Source organism: Pogona vitticeps, chromosome 2, assembly GCF_051106095.1.
Source record: "Pogona vitticeps strain Pit_001003342236 chromosome 2, PviZW2.1, whole genome shotgun sequence".
In the NCBI taxonomy this organism is placed as follows: domain Eukaryota; kingdom Metazoa; phylum Chordata; class Lepidosauria; order Squamata; family Agamidae; genus Pogona; species Pogona vitticeps.
The window spans coordinates 29,307,126-29,331,713 of record NC_135784.1 but is presented as its reverse complement, the minus strand read 5'-3'; the positions used below and the strand labels follow the sequence as shown (position 1 = coordinate 29,331,713).

Sequence of the window (24,588 nt, the reverse complement as noted above, 5' to 3'; positions counted from 1 at the left end):
GGCACGTTGCAAGATGTCATGAACATGCCATGTTTTAAGAGAGAGCCCTCACAACAATATCAAGTGGCTCCATGCATCTCTTTTATCACATTCTCACTCTGAAAAAATGCAGGAAAGCTCCAAGGCCGACCACAAATCTCCACAGCATATCTCTGAAATCAAAACAAACATTGACAGGATTTCACCAGAGGGCTGATTTCACTCTATAGTCACCACCACAACAAGCTGCCTGGTGTCATGCGGCTTCCCCCCCCCCCCAAAAAAATGCATGGTGATCACATGCTTGTTTTTGCCAGGTAGTGAAGTGGCCATAAAAATGGTGTTTTTGCAAGAGGTTTTGGACTACAGTGGACCCTCGCAGGGCTCCACCTGAGGAGTTTTCGAGTTACGGACTTCTCCGGCTGCAACATTTCACTTCAACTTGCAGCAGCAGAATCGACCTACGGACCAGAAGGGGGAGGCGGGGAAAGCGCCAAATTCAAATTTGGTGCTTTCCCCGCCTCCCCCTTCTGGTCCGTAGGCCTCCGATCGTGCCTTCGGATGCCTTCCAGGGCTTCTCCGCCACCATGGGAGGCCCCTCGGAGGTCCCCTGCCACTGCCGATCGTGCATCCGGAGAAGCTTCTCTGCCACCATGGGAGGACTCTTGGAGGTCGTCCGCCACCGGCTTTCCCAGGGTACACTGGGCCTACCAGGGGAGGGCTACCTCCAGTAGGCCCGGTCTACTCCCCGGGAAAGCCTGGTAGACTGTGAAAGCCGGCGTCACCGGCAGCGGCTGACCTCTGAGAGGCCTCTCATGGTGGCAGAGAAGCACTGGGAGGGCTTCGGCAGCGGCGAGGGCAGCAGCCAGGGACCCCTTCAGACTGGTAAGATGCTGCTTTTTGCATTTCTTTTCTTTTTTTGGAGGTGGGGGGTATTTTTTCTTCAGTCAGTTACGGATTAATGGTTTTCAATGCATGGACCCTTGACCTACGGACTTTTCGACCTGCAGCCACCGTTCAAATACAGATTAATTCCGCAAGTCGAGGGCCCACCGTAGTTTACAATGAGAGTGCACTGGAAAGCTTTTTGCAAGCTGGAAATTAACACTGATGATTTGGTCAATAGAGATTATACAGTGGCTCCTTCTTCCTGCCACCAAACTAAATGGAATTCTTCCTCCCCACCACCCAACTCACATTGCTTTTCATTAAGTTTACAAAGAGGAATCATTGGGGGAAGGTGTACAAATGGGATTAGGGAGGAAAGGATGCTTTGTAAACCTCTATTTCCCTCATTATTTCTTTGTCTCTCTCTGACTATTGTTAGTAATTTATCCTTCAGCCTGTTCACAGAATTTTCTAAATGTTTCCCATCTTGATGATTTTTTTTAACATTTAACCCCCCCCATCACTTTGCTGTCCACTCTCCCCTTTTAATTGGGAAAACCAAAAACCATATCATTGATGAAGCAGGGGTGACTCTTCCTATTTAGACTTTCCTTTCAGATATTGGTGGAATACATTTATGGGGCTGCCTTTTCATAGGATTGACAATCATCAGGCATTTCCCATTCCCATTTAATAATTACTTCTGCTTCATTGACTATGAAAAAGCCTTTGACTGTGTGGACCACAACAAACTATGGCAAGTTCTTAAAGAAATGGGAGTGCCTGACCACCTTGTCTATCTCCTGAGAAATCTATATGTGGGACAGGAAGCAACAGTTAGAACTGGATATGAAAAAACTAAAAATTGGGAAAGAAGTATGAAAAGGCCGTATATTGTCTCCATGCTCATTTAACTTATATGAAGAATATGTCATGCGAAAGGCAGGACTGAATGAATCCCAAACCGGAATTAAGATTGCCAGATGAAATATCAACAACCGATATGCAAATGATGTCATTCTGATGGCAGAAAGTGAGGAGGAATTAAAGAACCTCTTAATGAGGGTGAAAGAGGAGAGCGCCAAAAATGGTCTGAAGCTCAACATAAAAAAAAAGAAAAACTAAGATCATGGCCACTGGCCCCATTACCTCCTGGCAAATAGAAGGGGAAGATATGGAGGCAGTGACAGATTTTACTTTCTTGGGCTCCATGATCACTGCAGATTGTGACAGCAGCGACAAAAATTAAAAGACACCTGCTTCTTGGGAGGAAAACGATGACAAACCTAGACAGCATCTTAAAAAGCAGAGACATCACCTTGCCGACAAAGGTCCGCATAATCAAAACTATGTTTTTTCCAGTAGTGATGTATGGAAATGAGAGCTGGAACACCGAAGAATTGATGCTTTTGGATTGTGTTGCTGGAGGAGACTCTTGAGAGTCCCCTGGACTGCAAGGAGAACAAACCTATCCATTCTGAAGGAAATCAACCCCGAGTGCCCACTGGAAGGACAGATCCTGAAACTGAGGCTCCAGTACTTTGGTCATCTCATGAGAAGAGAAGACTCCCTGGAAAAGACCCTGATGTTATGAAAATGTGAAGTCAAGAGGAGAAGGGGACAACAGAGAATGAGATTGTTGGACAGTGTCATCAAAGCTACCAACATGAATTTGACCAAACTCCGGGAGGCAGTGGAAGATAGGAGGGCCTGGCATGCTCTGGTCCATGGGGTCACAAAGAGTCAGACATGACTTAACGACTAAAGAACAAAATAAAGTAGGCATTTTGTTGTGGGGCGTGTGCACATTTTGTTCACTCCACGTCCATATTCACAGGCATTGTTCTCTGAGTTATACCATTTAGGAGAGCTACTGTTCAGGATTCCTGCCAGCCAGTTATGCCCCTACTACTATATTCCAATCTATCTCCCTTTAAACAATTGTGCTCTCTTTTTTCTATAATATTCCTCCCAGCAGGTTTTTCTCAAACTGCTAATACTTCTGTCTTGTTCATAGATTATGCTGTTTGGGGTGTATAAGAATAATCAGTTTGCTATTAGTACAGGAGGTGTGGTCAAAAGGTTGACTTGGGTGTAGCAGAAGGTGAATATCTGAATGAACAAGTTACAGGAGACAAGTAAAAGCCTCTTTCTTCTAAAGCGCATTGGTAAAATTACTGCTTAATCACAGTAATCCAGGTCTACCTTTAAACAGATGAACCCTGTGTGAGGCTCATCTGGCACAACAGGTGATTAATTAGTATTTCCACTCCCTGCACCAATGTACTGGGTTTGACTTAATACTCTCTCCCACTGCCAGCAAGTTACCATTTTAGATCTTGCCTCCTTTGGTGGACATTAGGGTTGTAGTAAAAACAACAAAATGATTCTGATATGCCTGATGTTTCCTCATGACTTCTGCATGAGGATTCTCACAGTTCAGATTCTTCATTACACCCAAATCTACTGTAACCTTCCATCCTTAAGCCTTCAGGAACAGAGCTTAGAAAATTTTGCTTTCAGATCCTCCTGATCTTCCCCATCAGTATGGCCATACTAACTAGGTGATTCTGGGCGTTGGAGTCCAAAAAAGCAACCATTCCAACCCTCTGTCTAGAAATGTCTGATTCTAGGCTCTACTTTCAAACAACTCAGAACCACATTTTGGAAAAAGTACTTTGGGACTACAGTTTCACTGCCATGGTGGCAACTGGAATATATAAAAAGTGACTTTTCCAAGCTTCGTAACACTATCAAAATGTGTACCTAGCTTCCTCTGACTCATTAGGTTTTTCCTCTCCAGTCACAAGATACTAATTCTAGTCTTATCTTTTCTGGAAAACAATTTCTTCTTGCTACATCTTTTTGCTCAAAATAGGGTTTCAGGAATGATTGACCTTCATCCTCCTTAGTTCTGAGGGCATCAAAGCAGCTGTGGAGCTCCACACAGATTGTACTCAACAGATATGAAATGCTGCATGAACCAATGTGATATTGTTAGTGTCAGAATAGGACCAGGGTGACCTATGTCCAAAGCCCTACTCAACTCTGAAGCTGACTAATAGTAGTCCTCAGACTAATTTACCTCAAAAATTTGTTTTATTAGTAATTCTATTAATATGTTTATATAATAAAATATACCTGTATCCTGCTCTGAATCTACAGATCTCAGGATGGTGGACAGATAATAAAACCACCATTTGAAACAATTAAACAAGATTTTTAAAATCTAGAGAAAACCACAGTCTTAACAAGTCAGGACTGAGCCACAGACACTTCCGTCACCAAACATTTGGGTGAAGAGCTATGTTTTTATTGTGGTGTCAAAATGAGGCCAACATCAGCTCCGATCAGGCCTTTTGAAAGACGGCATTCTGCAAATGAGAAGCCACAGCACAAAAGGCCTTCTCTGTTCTCTCTGAAGAAAGGTTATGGTGGAGATAAAATGGCTGCCTGGATGACAGGACCATGCATATCACCATTAGCTCCTTAGAACAGCCTTTCCTAACCTCATGATCACCGTTAGCTCCTTAGAACAGCCTTTCCTAACCTCATGCCCTTTTTATCTGCTCTTACCAATATAACGAATGTGATAGATTAGATTAGTCCAGAATGTTTGGAGTGATCAGACTGAGGAAGGCTGCCTTAGAGGAAGAATATCATTAAAATGACTGCAATAAAGTCTGGGAACACTGGGGTGAACATGGCTCAGGGGTGATGGAGATGGTTTCTGCTCCGGCATAGGACATTTAGTCTAAGTTTAACTATCTAACAGACTGTGTAGCTCAGTGGTTTAGGTATCTGGCTGAGAAGCCAAAGGTCATGAGTTTGATTCCCTACTTGTGCTTCCTTGACAGGGGCTGGACTCGGTGATCCATAAAGTCCCTTCCAGCACTGCAGTTGTAAGATCATTATCTGTAAATAGGTCTGCATGTTCATTCAGGAATTTATGGGAGGTGAGTATCCAAAAACATAAAAAAGAATTACCATAGTTAGGTATCATTAACTTCCTCTGGTGTCAGAAACACTGTTGTGTCTTGATATGCACAAATGACTTTGCAAGTGTGATCTTTCTACTTTTGTATCCCCCAAACTCATAATTGCCTCATCCAAGGTCAGATTGGTTAACAACCTTGTTTGGTTCTGGATGCCCTTGAAATATGTAGCCTAACTTATGTACATAAACCACCTACAGCTCTCCTCTCCCCACATACTATAGGCATAGCCTGTTTTGTTTGTTCCCATTGGTGACATGCCCTTGTGGCTGATTATATGGGTTAATCTGAAGTGCTGCTTAGCTATCGAGTCTATGTTTAAGCAGCTTTCTTATCGGTTCATGCAACTTTGAAATTAAGAAAAAGTATCTAACATAATTTGTTTAATGATATTACTGACACCACCCTTGTGCTATTCATAAGATTACTTAACAGATAATCTGTGTAACTAATTCCATAGATAAGAAAAAATGTAATTTTCTATGACTCTCTTACCAACAGAACACACCTCTGTTGCCCTTTGATTAGTAATCCCTGATAAGAACCCCTGGTTTACTCTAGTACAAGAAAGAGCAACTCAGAATTGTCCAGGTGTCATTGGACTGCCATCCACATCAGCCCTAAACAGCATAATGAATGGCTAAGATTTATGGAAGCTGCAATCCAGACGTTCCAAGCAAACCAGATTACCCATTCTTGCTTAACAAGAAAATAGCTTCCCACCCACTCACAATTTAATAAGCATTGGTTCCCAACCTTGGGTGTCCCAGGTGTTCTTGGACTGAGACTCTCAGAAGCCCCAGCCAGCACAGCTAGTGGTGAAGGATTCTGGGAGGTGCAGTCTAAGAACACCTGGGTTGAGAACCACTGCTCCACAGCCATCCTGTATATTATATTTTCTTTTCACCTTAACTATACCATTTATTTTAATCTTCTCCAACCATTCTTCTTCTACACTTATTTGATCTGCTAAATTTATCAATTGCTGTTCCACTTTTGGAATGAATTAATTGAAGATGCATTTAAAGGGAAGTTTGAACTAGCAACAAACTGATATGTGTTGAAATTGAAGCAGCTCTGATATGTGTTGAAACTGAAGCAGTCCCAGTGCTTTTCAATAACTTCTGCAATCCCAGAAAGGGACCATCTGCCCCAGTACTTAACTGGATACATATGTTCAAGATATTTGTGACCCTCAGAAATGCCTTCTGGTAGACCTTTTTTTGCTGTATGTTCATCTCCCACCACACTTCCTCCACAGACTTCTCAGCCAGACAAAGAATTCATGTAAAACATTTATTCATTTGTTCACAGAACATACAGATTTCAGACAATTTATCTGGAATAGGGTGGACACACAAAGTGCAACTTACAAAAGGAATTTACTAGTATTTCAGGAATGTTGGTCTGGATGTGGTCACTGTTTCTGAGAGTGCCATACTTACACAGTAAGCAAAACACTGTAACAAGGGACATTACTGGCCAATATCCAGAGCAGAAAAACACACACCATGAAATAGATGTTGCATTTTCTCCAAAAAGACTTGTCAAGTGTCCTAAAAGATCTTCCCCTGTACCGAGAAGCAAACAAGTAGTACTGTCTTAACCCTTAGATTCAGAAATGTCACATATAAATTAAGCCTGTCAGAGATAGTTTTATTACCTATCACAAAAAATAATTTCCCCAAAACTTCTACAAGCACCATTAACTCTATCTCCCAAAATCTCAACTGTAGTTTAATCTTCATTACACCAAGATGAGCCTTCCAGAAAAGTGCAGGTTATAAATCAAGCAGTAATTGGTTTTTCCACATTAATTTCATTTCCAACAATATAACTGGAATCACACAATTTCCGTTCTAATTCTGTCCTGTCAGTGAGACACAAACTACAATTTTTAAAACATTCAGTGTAACACATAAGCTAGCATTTTTTTCCTGCAAACTCCCATGTGTACACAGTTCTGAATAAAGTCAGTTTAATTTACATATTATTATTATTATCCTCATCATTTTAATATTATTATTACATAAATAAATAAATATTAAATTATTAAATATCCCTTTTCTGCTTGGGGCAGAAAGAAGGAACTTCTGCCTCCCAGCATTACAAATGTAGTGTCAGTTCAATTCAAGTACTGTTTGACGTCAGTCGCAAGTGCTGATTAAGAGGAAACTTCCGCCAGAGTGCCGGAAGGAGTTGGCTGGGTTCCCAGTGCCATTAAGTAATCGATGGCTCAAGTCCTACTCAGAAGAAAGTCACTTTCTTCTCAAGTCAGAGTCCTCCTGAACAGCAACAGTAACCTCTGAACTTGTTGCCTTCCTCAGTTTTTTTCCCCTTTGAGAACCTTCAAAACGCAGCTGGGCTCTGCTCCAAAAACTGGGTGATGTCAACAGCAGATTCGGAGACCTCCTCCTCTTCCCAGTACCAGCTGGTCATATTGTCCCCCTCCATGATTTCCACAGAGAATACTGTAGGAAGTGGTTCTTCCAGGGGAAGGGGTTCTCTGCTGGATTCTGCTATCTCTGAGAAGCAACTGGAGGTGTTTTCTTCTGTGCTCAAAGAGGGCGCCACGGCGGGGAGCTCCTCCTCAGCATTGTAGATTTGGAAGAGGACGATAGCAAGGAGGATAAAGAGAAGGCGTTTGGCATAGCTGGGTTCTTCTGTGGGGTAGTAGCGTTTCGCCTGTGAATACAAATGAATGCAAATAGTTATAGGCACAAAAAAACCAGAGGATGTCCCAATATTCTTTGCACTTTCTTCTGTGTCTGCAGTTAAGAGCTTGGGGAAAAAACTGAGGAGTTTCCTCTCCCAGAATCCTCCAGGCTGCATGGCTGGGGGATGGTGGGATTACTAATGGAGTAACATTTCCAACATCTGTCCTGGAATCCTTCTCAGTTAATAATGCCAGTCCCAGGGCAGCATTTCTATTCCCCCCCCCCAAAAAAAGTCAGCGGTCTTTTATATTTTCATTTCCTCAACCTATATGTTTTTCCTGATGTCCGTGCATCTTTTCCTCTCCCAAGGAACACAGCATTCCTTGAAACTCACTGTTCTTTTTCACTTCACCTAGCCTCACCTTCCCATTATTCAGCTCTGCTCCAATTTATGATTGCTTTGCTCAGATCGAATACTGAAGGAAGCCACCAAATGTGGCCAACTGCATCAAGCTGGTTTGCGGCTATACTAGAGAGTCTTTGCTACTTGAGGCAAAGGGAAATCTAATTCAGTGCACAAGTCAAGGTCCCAGCTAATCTCTGTAGGTCTGCACAGAGGAAAGGGCCCACAACAGGCTGAATCAAGTAATTAGGCAGCAACTGCCTGTGAAGTGTTTCTCAACCAGCAGCTGACTCAGCATGGAGATAAGATCACCACCTTTTTCCTTTGGCAAGGCTCAGTATGGAAATAAGAGGCACTCCACCTAGACTTTTAAATTTATTAGTATTATTATTTGCAAGCATCCTGCCTTTTGGATAGCAGCATGGCACAAAGTCAAAAGCTTGTGTCACTCTGCAGATGTAGTGATGGGGAAAGCATCACCTGTAGGGTCTCAACCAACCATGCAATTATCAAAGATGCAGGAACCCCCAGAGATCAAGAGCTGGCCAGGGGCAAAAGGAAGGAGGCTGGAACAGTTTAGCTTCTCTCATTCACCTTTACAGGAGACAGAGAGCAAGAGTGAATGTCCCAGAATACTGATCTTAGCCCTTACACTCTATCCCACAAGTGCCTTCCATTTTTTTTAACTCACAACTATAATCATTTACAATTAGTCTTTATTGGACAGCCTACTGCTCTTGGACTGTTGCCCTCCCTAAGGCTCTATTTTTTTATAATTTAGGAGTATGCCCCAATGAACTGGAGTGGGGCTTATTTCTGTGTAAGAAAAGATGCCACGTATTTGTTAGGAGACCTGGGATTCTGTCCTTTCTGTTCTCTCCCTGGAAAAATCAAAGCTTCCTTCCAATGAACCCAGGAGTCGCGTTAGCCCAGGACACCCAACTCCACTTCTGTTTGGGTATAAATACTCTGACTTACCACTGGGGGATAGAGGACCCTCCGGGATCGCTTCTTGATCCTGTTCGTCTTAGAGACTTTCCTATGAGTTGGGCTTATCTCGACCTGCGGAAGAGGATCAAAGGTAAAGTACTGGGGCCCCGTGGGCTCCGGCCTTGCAGGGATCTTGGGCATCTCCAGCGCCGTCAGTCTGGGTTCAGAAGCGTAGCACATAGCAGGCGAGCCGTAGTACAAAGTGTTCATGTACCGAGCGCAAGCAACTACCCTCGGCAGCTGAAGCTCGTGAAAGTAGCGAGCTCGCCGTCGAACAGCGGCTTTTATACGGTTTCGGAGAGCAGCCCTCCCCCCCGCTGGAAATGGATTGGCTAGGGTGCTGAAGAGGGCGTCGACGATTGGCTGATGAACGACAGCTCACGCTGGAAAATCCAGTCTTGTAAAGCCGTGGGTTCGGCTTGGAGGGAATTGTCACGCACGAGCCCTTGGGGGAGGGGGGAGGGAGTGGAAGGGAAGAAAAGAAACGGTTGTGTCATGGGCGGGGGAGGGGGGAAGGGAGATCCCTTCAGAAAGCATAACAACAGCACGCTTTCCGCACTTCACAGCGCGCTACGTATTTGTTAAATACACATAGTTGTGCCCCACACCCCACACAGGGCGTCTTTGGCCACGATAAAGTCAGAACTCGTGCTAGCTGGGGGAAAGTAGAGGTCACTTCGTCAAAAGGAGCCACACTCAAGTCCGCGACTAGTCATGGCTTAAAGAATTTTAACTGTCTTATTTACTCCAAGAAGATTTGCTACCTGAAGCAAGAAAGCTCCCACCACCGCACCATTTAACGTTCTGTGTGGTGTAGCGCAGTGGTTCTTAACCTTGGGTTACTCAGGTGTTTTTGGACTCCAACTCCCAGAAACCTTCACCACCAGCTGTGCTGGCTTGGGCTTTCTGCACTTCAAAAACACCTGAGTAACCCAAGGTTAAGAACCACTGGTGTAGCGGATAAAGTGATCTAGGAATCTGGTGTGTGTGTGTGTGTTCTATGCTGTCAAGTCGGAACTGACTTATAGCGACCCTAATAGGGCTTTCAAGGTAAATGAGTTATTTAAGGAGTGGTTGTAGCTGTTGCGCTCCCCAAGTGAGTTTCCAGTGAGGGGGGATTCTCCAGAGTCCTAGCCCATTATTCTGTGTACTACACCACACTGGGAACCCTGACTCTGGAGAGATGTGTTCTCCCCGCCTTAAGTATCTGACCTACCCTGAAAGCCCTATTAAGGGTGCTACAAGTGAGTTCCAACTTAATGCTGTACACACACACACACACACAAAAACAAACAAAGAGAGACATTCTGTCATTGACAGATGTGCTACCTTACACTACTGTGTGATGATAGGACCAGGCATGCTTTTTTAAGAGGCCCACCAACCCTCTTGTTGCAGTTTTTGGTTTTACTTCAGCAGACTATCACATGTTTTTGCCCTCTAGTACTGTACATGTTAAAATATTAAAAAGGGAAAAACAAAGAGCCCTAAAGATAATAGCCGCCTAGAGTGGTCGAAATGACTAGATAGGCGGGGTATAAATACCATAAATAAATAAATAAATAAAATAAATAAGGGTAACACATTAAAGACTCACAGTTTTGTTTTAGTATGAGCTTTAGTGGATCACAATTCCAGTGAGTGTATTTTAATCCAGGAAACTCACACTGAAACAAATCTGATAGTCTTTTCAAGTCTTGCACTATTTAGTATTTTTGTTTCTCTCTTTTCTATCTAATTTTGCCAACATGCTGAAATGGACTAGTGTGACTGGCTACTCCTTTAGGAACCCTATAGAGCAGTAGTTTCCTACCATAGGTACTCCAGGTGTTCTTGGACTGCACTTTCCAGAAGCCTTCACTACCAGCTGTGCTGCCTGGGGTTTCTGGGAATTGCAGTCCTAGAACACCTGGGTGACCCAAGTTTGGGAACCAGTGCTCTAGACTAGAGTACTGAATCCCAAATATCTGGGGTTGCAGATATTCCTGGACTATAACTTCAAGAAGTCCTGGCTAGCATAGCCAATGCTCAAACTTTTGGGGAGTTATAGTCCACAGACATCTGGGACCCCATTTTAGGGAACCATTGCTCTATAAATATAACTTTGGCTTTAAATACAGCATTGGAAAGATCCAGAGGGAGGAGGGCGTGTTACACAGCCTTTTTTGGCTACTTTTCGCATCAGTTCCTCTCCTGTAATATTCACTTATTTTATTTATAATAATTTCCCCAGGGATTTTTAGTATTAATTCATTCATAACCCATTGCAATAAACCTGTTAGTCTTAAGGTGCCCAACAGTTCTGTTAGAATTCTAAATCCCCCCCCCCCAAAACATAAAGTTGGGAAAGAAAAAAGCTGTGTGGTCCTTGTATGGAATCTAAAGGCAGGCATGGGTGATACCTTCATTAGAACACTAAAAATTACAAACATAAGTTAGCCTTTGACTTGGCCAGGCTACGCACCATGTGGCTATGAATAGTGAGGAAAAAACACACACATAAAAGTCGCAAAAATCATGGCCAGATTTGCAGGCCAGGTTCCTTTGTTAAAACTATGTTCTGGATTCCACCTCTCGTGGTTTTGATTTCATCATCTCTCCTGGTCTTACTAGACAAAAGATTGCCAGTCATTCAACATATTAATAAAAGAAGACAAGACCCTCAGGCACGCTGTCTACAAAGACAAATGGAAAAGGGATCTTGGAGGGGGGAAAGGAAAAGCAATAAAGCTCAAGCACAGGATCTTAATGTTAGGAGGTTCCTAGCTTGGTGGAATGAACAGCTGGCGGAAATTTTCCTTCCGGAAAAAGGCTAATGGAGCTGGCATCTGGGGAGGATTAACCTGCATTCCATTTCCCCCTCTTCTAACTGGAGTGGCTCATGGATTCTTATTTATTTATTTTAACTTATATGCCGCCCACACTACCCGAAGGTCTCTGGGATTCTTGTGTTCCTTCCACAGTCCCCAGTCACTTCTTAGTTTCTGGTGTTGTTCTGCTTCCATAAGCAAATCCTGTTGTGTAGAATCTTTCCCAGACTTTGGAAATAATGAGTTTCAGGATAATTTTAGTCATTCATAATTAGCTAGTAAAGGGGGCAGGGATATAAAAGAGTATAAGGATGTGATCACATATGCAAACAACAACAACAACACCCAGTTATATTGATTCTGCCATGATTTAAATTATTTTATACATTTCTGTTCACGCAATGCACATGTAATATCAATTCATTTGGCCAGCCAACTGGCACCTTTTAAAAATGAACTGATCCCTGTATCTCTTCAATCCTTGTTGTTTCAGCATGTGTGAACATTGCTGTTGATTTATTTTGCAAACGGGTCAGGTTTTGGGGTGTATGGCCACTGCATGATTACTCTGCTTGTATTCATATTTCTTTGTGTGTTTTTTTAAATGCTTAGCAACGGATCACTTACTTTTTCTTTTATATTTTTTCTCCACAACCCTTTACCTAGCCAATTCCTTCCCTATTGTAAGCATTGTTCCTGCTTCTGTGTGGCTTATAATTAATATCCCTCCCTAGATTTTTAACCACAATTCAAGTTCTTTTTAATGCTGTTCTACATTTATCTGGTGTCAAATCCCACCAAGTGGTGCATCAACTAACAGCTGGAAATGACAGAAAAATTACATGTACATGCCGCTTTAGCAATATATCACTTACAATATTTTAAAAGAAAATTTTATGGCAGTAGACTCTGTTTATATAAGATGGCACACGTAGTCTACATAATTTGTACAAATACTGTAGCAAGAACTGTGCCAATTGAACTTACAGCTATGTGAACAGGCCCAGCGGTGTATATATATCACGTGACCATATATACCATCAATATTAAGAAAGAGGAACAGGAAATTATTCTAATGGTCTGTGTGATTAAGACCTAGGGCAGTTACTTTCTGAAGCAATGTGGTGAGTAGGAATACATTATTGCTGTAATAACATTTTCTGGTTGCTGGCATATTGACAACATTTTCCCCAAGTTTTATGCCATTCCCCTATGAATCCTGTGCCTCCCCAAGTAAAAAACAAAAAAACAAAACAAAACCCAACCACCCAACAACAGCAACAAGTAACAAAACAAGTTAACTGCTGGATAGCTTAGTGGTTTAGGTCACTGGCTGCGGAGACAGAGACTGCGAGTTCAATTCTGCACTGTGCCTCCTTGGCAAGGGCTGGACGTGATGATCCGTATGGTCCCTTCCAGCTCTACTGTTCTAAGAGGATGATGATGGTAATGCAGATAGGTGAGTTCCATGTTTCTGTATACTGTATGCACATAAGTGTGTTTCAAATTAATATTCCAACATAATACAGAACAAATCACTTTTTAAAAATAATTTCCTAAACACTAGTTCTTCTTTCCTGATCTTTGTTCCTATACTTAACATGTTTTCCTTCACACATCTATGGCTTTCTGTTGAGTAGAGTCTTAATCCTGTTTTCCTTCTCAAGCCGCTTAAGTTGGCTTTCCTGTTTTCCTCAGATCTATGCAATCCACAAACTGACTCACTATGAGATTTTCCCCTTTGCTATTAATAAAATCAACCTATTCATGATAAATACATTTCTTTTGAATACATTATTTGCTTAAATTCTGAAGTGAAGTCAATTATTGCAAGTGTCCAGAGCCATGGGAAGATAAGGGATTCTTGAGTCTTATTGCTTTGAATATGTTTTTGGTGTTGCTTTTAATTTACCATTTTAGTGTGGTATTTGATCCTTTTTAGCTTTTAGCTTTAAATATTTCCTTTTTACTGAAATATGTATTCCGATGTATGGAAGTGAGAGCTGGACCATAAAGAAGGTTGACCAATGAAGAATTGATGCTTTTGAATTGTGGTGCTGGAGGAGGCTCCGGAGAGCCCCCTGGACTGCAAGGAGAACAAACCTATCCATTTTGAAAGAAATCAACCCTGAGTGCTCACTGGAAGGACAGAACCTGAAGCTGAGCCTCCAATACTTTGGCCATCTCATGAGAAGAGAAGACTCCCTGGAAAAGATCATAATGCTGGGAAAATGTGAAGGCAAGAGAAGAAGGGGACGACAGAGGACGAGATGGTTGGACAGTTTCACCGAAGCGACCAACGTGAATTTGACCCAACTCTGGGAGGTAGTGGAGACAGAAGGGCCTGCCGTGCTCTGGTCCATGGGGTCACGAAGAGCTGGACATGACTTAAAGACCAAACAACAACATTTCCTTTTATTGATGTAAACAGCCTTGGACCCTTTTTAAAGAGAAAGGCAGGGTAAAATTTTTAAACTAACTAACCAAGGAATTAAGGAACTAAGGAAAGAAAGGAAGGAAGGAACGAGCAAACGCACGAATGAGCAAATAAATAAATAAATAAATAAATAAATAAATAAATAAATAAATAAATAAAAAAATAAATAAATAAATAAATAAATAAATAAATAAATAAATAAATAAATAAATAAGAAGATTTAAGGGACAATCTCCCACAAAATCAAAGTTCATACAACTGGTTCTATTGGCCCCAGGGCAGGAAATTCCCCAAATGTAGAGATGCAACAATAATACATTAGATAACAATCAGCTATCCTTTCATAACGTGAGGGGCCTGCTTATTTCTGCCCAGTCATATCCCCTGCTCACCCAAACATGACCCCTTGTGTTCAGGAAGTTTGTGTGGATGTGTGTGTATCTTCTTCCATCCTGTTTTTCTATTATTTGGATTCAAAGAAACAAACTTCTTGTTGAGAAGCGCTACTATTTAGGCAAGTAAGGTGGAGTGGGAACCCTGTCAAAGAAAAGTGAAGAAGTATCCAAACTCTGTTTATTTTTCTCTAACATTTTTTACATTCTCTGACATTATCAGCAATATTAGTACAACTTGAGACACTTCTTATCACCTCATTTGAATACTCTATCAGTTACCTTGTAGTTCTTGCACATGATGCCATTATTCCTGTTCAGAAATTTTTTTTCCAGAAGTGCACTTCTGGGCAATTTGCTATCAAGTTGCTTCTGACTTCCAGTAATTTTATGATTTAATGCCCTTTAAGAAGCCTCCTCATTCACAGTGTTGCTCAGGTCTTGCTAATGGAAAGCTCTCATATTGCATCTTTCTTTCTTTTCCTACAGCCTTCCACGTTTCCTACTATTACTGTATTATCCTTTACAGCGAGTCTTATCTTCTCCTGATAGGTCCCAAGTACAACACCCTTTTTTTCATCAGTTTTGCTTTTAGTGAAAAATAAGGCTTGATTTGACCAAGGACCTATTTATTTTTTTCCCCGATGGATCATTGTATTGATTAAACTCTCCTGCAGAATCGAAGTTCAAATGAGTTGGTCTTTTTTCCTATCAGCTTTTTCATTGTTCAGCTTTTACATCTATAATGTGGATGATCTTGACCTTTGGTCTGCAGCACCACATCTTTACATGTAAGAATTAATTCTAATTTCTTCATAATAGTTATTCTTTATGAGATATTTGAGAATTTTTGACCAAAAAATTTGGTCATCATCTGATTTTTTAAAATAGAAGTGCTAATTGAAAGTACTGTAAAATAAACATTCCTTAGATTAAGAGACTTCTGCTGCTCATATTCACTTAAAGTACGAAACACAGTGGAACCAGTTACCTCAGGAGTTGGTGAGTGTTCCAACACTGGAAGCATTCAAGAAAAACTCAGATAATCAGATATACTTTGATTGTATTCCTACATAGAGGGACGTGGTGGCGCTGTGGGCTAAACCGCAGAAGCCTGTGCTGCAGGGTCAGAAGATCCGGCAGTCGTAAGATCGAATCCACGCAACGGAATGAGCACCCGTCGCTTGTCCCAGCTCCCGCCAACCTAGCGGTTCGAAAGCATGCAAATGCGAGTAGATAAATAGGGACCACCTCGGTGGGAAGGTAAACAGCGTTCCGTGTCTAAATCACACTGGCCATGTGACCACGGAAAGATTGTCTTCGGACAAAACGCTGGCTCTATGGCTTGAAGAGCGGGATGAGCGCCGCCCCCTAGAGTCGGACACGACTGGACAAAAAATTGTCAAGGGGAACCTTTACCTTTACCTTTATTCCTACATAGAGCAGGGGGTTGGACTTAATAGCCTTGTAGGCCCCTTCCAATTCCACTTTCTATCTATCTATCTATCTATCTATCTATCTATCTATCTATCTATCTATCTATCTATCTATCTATCTATCTATCTATCTATCTATCTATCTATCTATCTATCTATCTGTCTATCTATCTATCTATCTATCTATCTATCTATCTATCTATTTATTACATTTCTATCCCACCCATCTAGTCGCTTCTATAATTCTATGAACACCATAGTACTATATTCCACCTCCAGAACAAAGAGCTACTAAAAATGAATCAAGATTTCAGGAAGGGTGAAAAGGAGCAGAAAGTCATGGAAAAAAGCACTGCACTAATAGGGACTTGAAGAATCTAATGTGAATGGCAAGAAAAATACCAGTAACATTAGCATGGACCCTCATATTAAAAGCAAATACTTCATCTGGAAGAGCCTATAGTCATTTATAGCTACATAGTTACTTTTCTGGGTAATTAGGATATAACAGTGTTATACTTCAAAAATAATGTAACAAGGGGAAACAAATTTACAGTACTTTATTGGTGTAATGGGTAACATACACTACTTACTTTCAAAAATTATTTTTAACAAACATTTTGAAGCTTTTTAGAAGCATTTTGTAAGGGTTTTTCAAGTTTTACCTCATTCTCTTTTCATTCTTCAAGGTTGCTTTACAAAAAGGCAATGGAAAATAGTGCGACAAACAACATAACAAGTTACTTCACTCACACAGGAGCAAACAATACCATTGAGTTGGTTTTCAAATTTTGTAACAAGTTACAGGAATGAATTAATTTCAAAAAGTAACTTTAACAGAATAGAGCATCACAAAGAAACAGTTCAGCAATGGAGACACGATTGCGTAAAATTGCATAAGCTAATTTTATACATAGGCCTAAGATTAGAAGTGATTTTGACGATTTCAGCGGAATTGTGTCTTACTTGAGGCAAATTGAAGAATGCCTGCAGAGTCTGTTGTGTACATGTTTGGTAAGGATGGGTAAATTTCAGGCCCCAAATCCCCTTCTAGATGGTTCTTTAAAGCACACTTGGATGAAATAGATAGCACATTCCAAAAGAGGAACATCTCCTAACAACCTTCAAATAGAGGAATATCGCTGTAAAAGAAGACATGTGGCTACCCTAATTCCTAGTTAGCAAATAGAAGGTGTATTGTTAGTACTAGTGTGAGTCCTAGTGTTTCATAATATACATGAGTTGATTTAATTGAGTAGGTAAGAGTGCTAAGTAATGAGTTTGAATCCCCACTGTGTCTCCCAGGAGGGGGACCCATCTAAGCATATGCGGCTGACAGGGTTATGTGCCCTGCCACCTGTGTGGCCTTGGTCAAGTGGTATGGTTTCAGAAAGAGGGACTGGCAAACCACTTATGAATCTTTAAATCTAAGAAATCTGGAGAAGGAACGCCATAAGGCAGAAGTGACTTGATGGCGCACAACTCTTAGTATTGTTATGATACATGTAGCATGGCCCCTTCATGAGAGGACAAGCTCTGCTCTAAAGAAGCATACAACAAGAAAATAGAGACATTACAGGATGGACAGAAAAACAGAGGCAGAAATGCACCTCAGCATTGAGTTGTACTTAGTACAGCTTAGTTACCTCTAGGATACTCGGAGGATGAGGGGCTTTCCCTTGAAAAGGGCTTTTGAAAAAATAGAGAACAGTAGAAGAAAACAGAATTATCTGCGGACGCAGAAGGCCTTGAAAGGACTGAAGTTGGACAAGTGAAGGTTTGTAGTGTTGTGTTATGAAGTAAGATGTAAGAGCAATGGACTGGACGCAAACAAGCAGAGTTTGGCAAGGCTACTTTTTGGCCTATAATTCCCAGAATCCCTGAGCTGATGCTGGCAGGCAGATTCCAAGAGTTGTCATCCCCCCAAAGTAATATTTTCAAGCTTTGATTTTAACAGAGAGGACCAAAAATGGTTTTTTAAAAATTCATCTTGAACTGTGTTTTTTTGGACTACACTTCCCAGAATCCCTGGCTAGACTACCTCTCTGGAGATTATGGAAGCTGTTGTTTTCCAAGCCTCCTCAGCCATGAGTTCCCTGAAATGAAAAGTCCCGCTCTTGCTGCATCTGGAAGTTAACTGGAACCCTAAGTAAGGATTTGTGTGTGTGTGTGTTCTGTGCCGCCAAATTGGAATTGACTTAGAGCAGACCCTAAACAGGGCTTTCAAGGTAAGTGAGATATTTAAGAAGTGTTTTAACCAGTTCCACATCCCCAATGAGTTTCCAAGGCTGAGTGGGGTTTCGAACCCTATTCTCCAGATTCCTAGTCTGACACTCCATCCACTGCACCTCACTAGGAATCCTTAAGGATTTAAGGAGTGAAAATTCTTCATATACTCATTTCAACAAAAGAATATTTCTCCAAAATATGGGGAAATATGAGATAGGCAACCGAGGTTCTCTAGATGTTTTTGGACATTGACCGCCATAATTCTTCACCACTGATCGAGGGACGCTGTGAGTCAAAAATGATTGTAGGGTCCCAGTTGCCCACCCTAGCTTTCCCATTTAGACATGTGGAGGTGACATGGGATGAAGATAACAGTGTTTGGATCTTGTGTCTATGCTCGCACTATGTTATTCCACATCATGCAATTCATTGATGAAACACTCACTCTCATTGCATGGACTAAACAAGCAAGTGCACTAGCATAAACATGCTGATCCACTATAAACATCCTGCTTGGATCAACACACCCACACTGACCCATGGCTATTCTCAACACATGTGCAGGTCATGGTGACATCTCACAGAAGCGCAAACAAAACCACATAATGTATGCGGCTGTTGAAGTGTTTACTCTTGCATGTGGAAAGAGAAATTTAAAGAACAACAGACCGAAACAAAAAGTAGGAAAAAAGAGTTCACTACAGTACAATGTGAGGAACTACTTAAAAGCAGAGTTTGGAGACTACAGCTTCCATAATCTCCCAGCTACCTGAGCCAGGGGATTCTGGGAGGTGGAGTACAAAAACACATCCTGCAAGATGAAATTTTCCAAAAGTGCGGACTGAAAGATACAATTTTGAGTAGAGGAGCAGGATTCTGTGTGTGTATGCCTAACTCTTTCTCTGCTACCTCTGCCTTTGTTAGACATATTTGAGGATGTGATAACACTGCAGGCACTTTCATATGTGAGAGACTGTGGGTTTTTTTAAAATTGGTGATTTATTATTTTTTTGCCCCTGGAATTGTTTCTTGTCAATAAATGCCCATCAGAACAAGACTGAAGTTAGCACAATTAAAATTTTATACGGCATGGAACTCCAAGAACTCAATTTCCACCTTTGTCATCTATATACAGTATACATCTATATACACATCTATATATACAACCTAAAGAAATCTGGATTATAGATACAGAAATAGCATGAACAGAGTGTGGGGGTGTTTTTCATATTGCAATAACATGAACAGAATGGTTTGGGGGTGTTTCTCACAATGGGGCCAGCAGAACTCTCATGTGGATTTGCCTCATGTACTTTTATACCACTGCGAATGACCAGATATTGCCATGTTTAATATGCATGACAATTATCCATTAATCTTTTAGCAACTTATCTGTTTGATGGACCCAAATTGAGAGCTATAGCAGCTTTCCAGGGAACCATGCATTTGTTATAGTGATACTGAATGGTTTGAAAAGGACTTTATCTCCTCATGAAACTCCTTTCCAAGGGAAACTAGACCAGCCTTCTACTGTATTAACAGCAATTTATAAGTATGGGTTTTTTTTCCATTTGTAAATCACCCTGAGAACTTTTGCCAGTTAGGCAGCATATAAAAATCTTAAATAAATATATAAATAGATAATCTTGGCAAAGTATGTTCACCAGGGGCATATTTGGATGTTCCTCACATCTGGATGTAATTCTTGTCTTTACAGGAGGAAAATAGGAGGAATGGATTTTTTAATTCCCAGAACTTTATGTTTGTTATTTAAATGAAAGAATGGAAAGGAAGTTTCCAAATTAACAATCCTGCATGCCAATTTTTCTGTGTTGGATTCCACTTGACAGCAGATAATTAACGAATTAGAGGAATGCTGTCAAGATCCAAAGGAGAAAGAACAACATCTGGACTCCCTCATCTGTCTTTTAAAATTAGGAAAGTATTTTAAAATAGCTTTACAATCAAAGCATACTTCCTCACAAACAGCCAACATGGTGGGGAAATAGTTCACGTCTCTAGGCATCAGATTTCTGGGATTCAAATAGTAAACCTAGATAATACGTTATTTCCTTCTCTTACAGCTGATGCATAATATACGATCAGCCACAGGATCCTATTATTCAAAGCTTCCTTTGAGATTTGCTAAAGTTTTGTCATTAATGAGTAATGTAGGTAATCAGTTATTCAGACACACTCCTTGGGAAGCGTGAGGAAATACTGTGAACCAGCAGTGGCCTATAGGGTGCTCCAAGCAGGGTTGGCTGTGCTTCAAAATTATGTTGCAAGGTGACTCCCACCTTGGACCATAAGCCAAGGTGGCTTTGAAGTTTTAGAAGAGGTAGCCATGTTCTTCTGTGCTAGCATAATAAATGAAAAATATTAAAAAAGAAGAAAAAATGTGGCACCTTAAAAATGACCGTATTTTTCCGTGTATAATACACCCCCACGTATAAGATGTCCCCCACTTTTCTAACCTAGAATTTCTTTCTTCGCAAGAAAGTAGAGGGAGAAAGCAGGGATCAAAGTGCTTTGATTCCTGCTTTTCCCCTCCACTTTCTTTGCAAAAAGTGGAGAGGGAAAGCAGGAATCAAAGTGCATTGATGATTCCTGCTTTCCCCCACCATTATCTTGCAAAGAAAGTAGAGGGGGAAAAAAGCAAAGCAAAAAAGCAAAGCGTGCTGCTTATATACCGCCCCATAGCGCTTCAAGCACTCTCTGGGAGGTTTACAATTTAATTATGCAGGCTACACAAAGCACTTTGATCCCTCTCCCTCCTTACTTAACTGTATAAGACAACTCTACATTTTTATTCTAAATATTTTAGAGAAAAGTATCATCTTATACATGGAAAAATATGGTAACTGCTATATTTTAATGTGAGTTTTCATGGACAAGTCTATTTCCCCAGACATGAGTGGGATTATATGGCAAATATTTATACATGAGACTACTTGTTTCCTGGGCACAGGTTGTTGACAATGTGACATTTCACGCCTGGCAGTGACCTCTTTGAGACATACCATACGTCTTACAGTGTATAAATATTTGCCATATAGCTGCATTGAAGTAAAAGAAACAAGAGTTTTATGGCACCTTTGAAGATGGAGAAGCTTTATTTGGCATGAGATTTCATTGACCACAGCTTACTTCATCATTAGGATTTTAAATACTCATGACCAACTTTTCACATAGAGCAAACATTACACAAATTAAATGATGTCTAGAATAGTTGTCTGTTGTGCTTGGACCACCGGAACATTACACCAGACCACTAAGTTATTATCTGCTGATCTGATTCTATACCCAAAAGAACATGAAAAACAAAAACCTAACCTTCTTATTGCTTCTTCTCCATGTATAGATTCGTTTTGATTCTTCATCCTCATGTTTTTATGCTATTTAGGTACAACAAGTTACTCTGCAAAGTTACTTTCTAAGGGCATTTTAAAGGCAACTTTAGAAGACTTTGACACAAAGTTTTTGATGCAGAGTTTTAATTTCTGGTTAAATTCCTCTAGCTGTGCAGTAGAAGTGCAGAGATCCACAGAGCAAGACAGCTTCAAGTTTCCTAGAGTAGTCCACTCCTTTTTCTCATCAGCTGGAACTTACAGTCTCAATCACTCGTGCTGAGACATAAGTAGGAGAAAGAGTAAAAAGTTTTCATTACTTACAACTGAACGGATCATAGAATCATAGAATAGTGAAGTTGGAAGGAGCCTATAAGGTCATCAAGTCCAACCCACTGCTCAGTGCAGAAATACGAATCAAAGGATATCTGCCAAATGGTTGTCTGAGTTTCTTTTGAATGCCTCAAGTTTTGGAGTATCCACCTCCTCTTGAGGTAATTGTTCCCATTATCTTACTGCTCTAACAGTTAGAAAGTTTTTCCTCGTATTCAACCGGAATCTGGCTTCCTGTAACTTGAGCCCATTGTTGCATATCCTGCACTCTCGGATAATCGAGAACAGATCCTGCCTTCCTCCATATGATAACCTTTCAAGTATTTGAAAAGTGTTATCTTATCACCCCTCTGTCTTCTTTTCTCAAGGCTAAACATGGCCAGTTCTTTCAGTCTGTCCTCACAGGGACTGGTTTCCAGCCCCCTGATCCTCCTTGTCGCCTACCTCTGAACTTGTTCCAATTTGTCAGCATCCTTCTTGAAGTCTGGTGTCCAGAACTGGACGCAATACTCAAGGTGAGGCCTAACCAGTGCTGAATAGAGGGGAACTAGCTACCTGGAAAACTATACCTGTGTTAAGCCATCCTAAAATAGCCTTTGCCTTTTTTTTGTAGCCCCATCACACACCAAAGCAACAGCTTAGCCATTCCGCCCCTTAATGCGCCCCCCCCGCCAGCCTAGAGTGGCTCTTTTGCAGCCGCAAGTGATGTGAGCCCCTTCCTCTCCACCATTTGTAACCTGGGCAGAGGAACGAGCCCTACACTGACGCTGTGTCCTAGGCATGTGAGACAGAAACCCCTGCTTTGTTTAAGCCTGGTGACCCCTGAGAAAACACTTGGCCGCCCCCTTAGGGGTTCTGACCCACAGGTTGTGACCCCATGCTTTTTTAGGGGGGTTACTCACATCTGGTCTTCCTTTTTTTTCCACTGCTGCTTTCAACATTTCCCAGCATTATAGTCTTTTCCAGCCAGCCTTGCCTTCTCATAATATGCCCCAAAACAGGACAGCCTTAATGTCACCATTTGAGCTTCAGAGAAGTAAAACCCAAGCTTTATTTCTTTGGAAGGGAAACTCTAACTAGAAAAACCTATCTATCCTATGGTATAGCTCAGCTCGCTGGCGTGGCTGGGTCAGACTATGAGGAAATGGAACACATGTGGTGCATTAGCAGGATCCTTTTCCTTCCTCTTTCGGCCTCTCTTGTATTGCTCTGGGGAAGTGATTTTGTAAGTATACTTATCTATGCCTTCAGTGGCACGTTGGCGGAAAGTGATGTGGTCAGGATGGGTTTAAGCAGAAAGCGGACTCAGCCAAAGGAGATTCAATACCATTAAAGCAACAGAAAGTGAGAAACCCTTGAGAAGGAAGCGCTTCTTTTTGCATAGCTAAAGTGTGCAGTTGGCTGCCACATGATGCAGCGATGGCTACCATCTTGGACAGCTTTAAAAGGAGATGAGACAAATATAGGGAGGATAAGCTTATCAGGACTACTAGTTCTGAACCCCATGTACCAAAGTAGTGTTCCTTGCCTGGGACATTATGCATTATGACTTGTGTATTATATCATCATCATTTTGACTTATATACAATCCCATAGTGCTAGAGCATTCTTTGGGTGGTTTATAACATAATTATGCAAACAACATTTTGTCCCCCAGCAAGCTGGGTACTTATTTTACTGATCTTGGACGGATGGAAGGCTGAGTCAACCATGAGCGGGCTACCTGAGCCCATCAGGATCGAACTCGGGTTGTGAGCAGAGGCTTGACTGCAGTACTGCAGTTTAAACATGCATGTATATTGTGGGGGCATTTGATGTTGTACCTCAGGTAGTATAATATCTTGGGATGGCCTCATCAGAAGTGAGATGTCAGTGGGTGTGGAGTAAAAGCAATGCTATTGCACACTAATGTCCTGATTCTGAGCTTACTATAGGTGTCTGGTTAACCTTTGTTAGAACAAGAGTACTGGACTGGAAGAACATTTGGGCTGATCCAGTAGAGCTCTTCCCATTTTTTTTAACTGCCCAGTGTTATAAATGTGCCATTTGGAAGGATTTTTATTTATGTATTATGAGAGGAGGTAGGAATGAGATTTCCATTCTGAAGGAAATCAATCATGAGTGCTCACTGGAAGGACAGATCCTGAAGCTGAGGCTCCAATACTTTTGGCCATCTCATGAGAAGATAAATTTCCCTGGAAAAGACCCTGATGTTGGGAAAGTGTGAAAGCAAGAGAAGCAGGGGACGACAGAGGATGAGATGGCTGGACAGTGTCATTGAAGCTACCAACATGAATTTGACCAAACTCCATGAGGCAGTGGAAGACAGGAGGGCCTGGCGTGCTCTGGTCCATGAGGTCATGAAGAGTCGGACATGACTGAACGACTAAACAACAACTACAACAGGAATGAGAATTCCATGTCAAAGAATCAAAATTCTGCATTAATCTATCAGTCTGTAGATTTTATGCAAATTAAGTGTATTTATATTTTGTGGATCAGCTCTTCAATAACTGGGTATGTTACTCCTCAACATGGTGGCTGCTGGGTTCTGGGAGAGCTTAAGTCATCTTCTCAAATGTTGAGATGCCTGAAGCACACTAAGAGTTGGTAACATGACAATCCAACCCATCTTTAATTATATTCTGCAAACCACCACCACCACCCTCAACAGAGAAAAACTGTTGTC

The 24,588-nt window shown here is 41.3% G+C and overlaps 1 protein-coding gene and 1 long non-coding RNA gene across 2 annotated transcripts in view; both read right to left on the bottom strand.

Annotated features, from left to right (window-relative positions):
• Positions 1–6,144: 6,144 nt before the first annotated feature.
• IER3 (immediate early response 3) lies at positions 6,145–9,184 on the bottom strand. Its single transcript, XM_020813738.3, has 2 exons — positions 8,901–9,184; positions 6,145–7,547 (listed from the first exon to the last, which is right to left on the bottom strand). The coding sequence occupies exons 1-2, from the start codon at positions 9,120–9,122 to the stop codon at positions 7,212–7,214; spliced, it is 558 nt and encodes a 185-aa protein (XP_020669397.3). The 5' UTR covers positions 9,123–9,184; the 3' UTR covers positions 6,145–7,211.
• Positions 9,185–15,628: 6,444 nt separating this feature from the next.
• The window catches only part of LOC144587579 (uncharacterized), a 127,030-nt gene continuing 118,070 nt past the window's right edge, over positions 15,629–24,588 (bottom strand). The window contains exon 2 of the long non-coding RNA XR_013542726.1: positions 15,629–16,158. This is a non-coding gene — a long non-coding RNA (uncharacterized LOC144587579). The remainder of the gene's footprint in view (positions 16,159–24,588) is intronic.

Coding starts and splice junctions, on each gene's coding strand:
- IER3 (XM_020813738.3), bottom strand. CDS start 9,122: ATGAACACTTTGTACTACGGCTCGCCTGCTATGTGCTACGCTTCTGAA. Junction 7,548..8,900: donor GGGTCCTCTATCCCCCAGTG/GTAAGTCAGAGT, acceptor TTGTATTCACAG/GCGAAACGCTACTACCCCAC.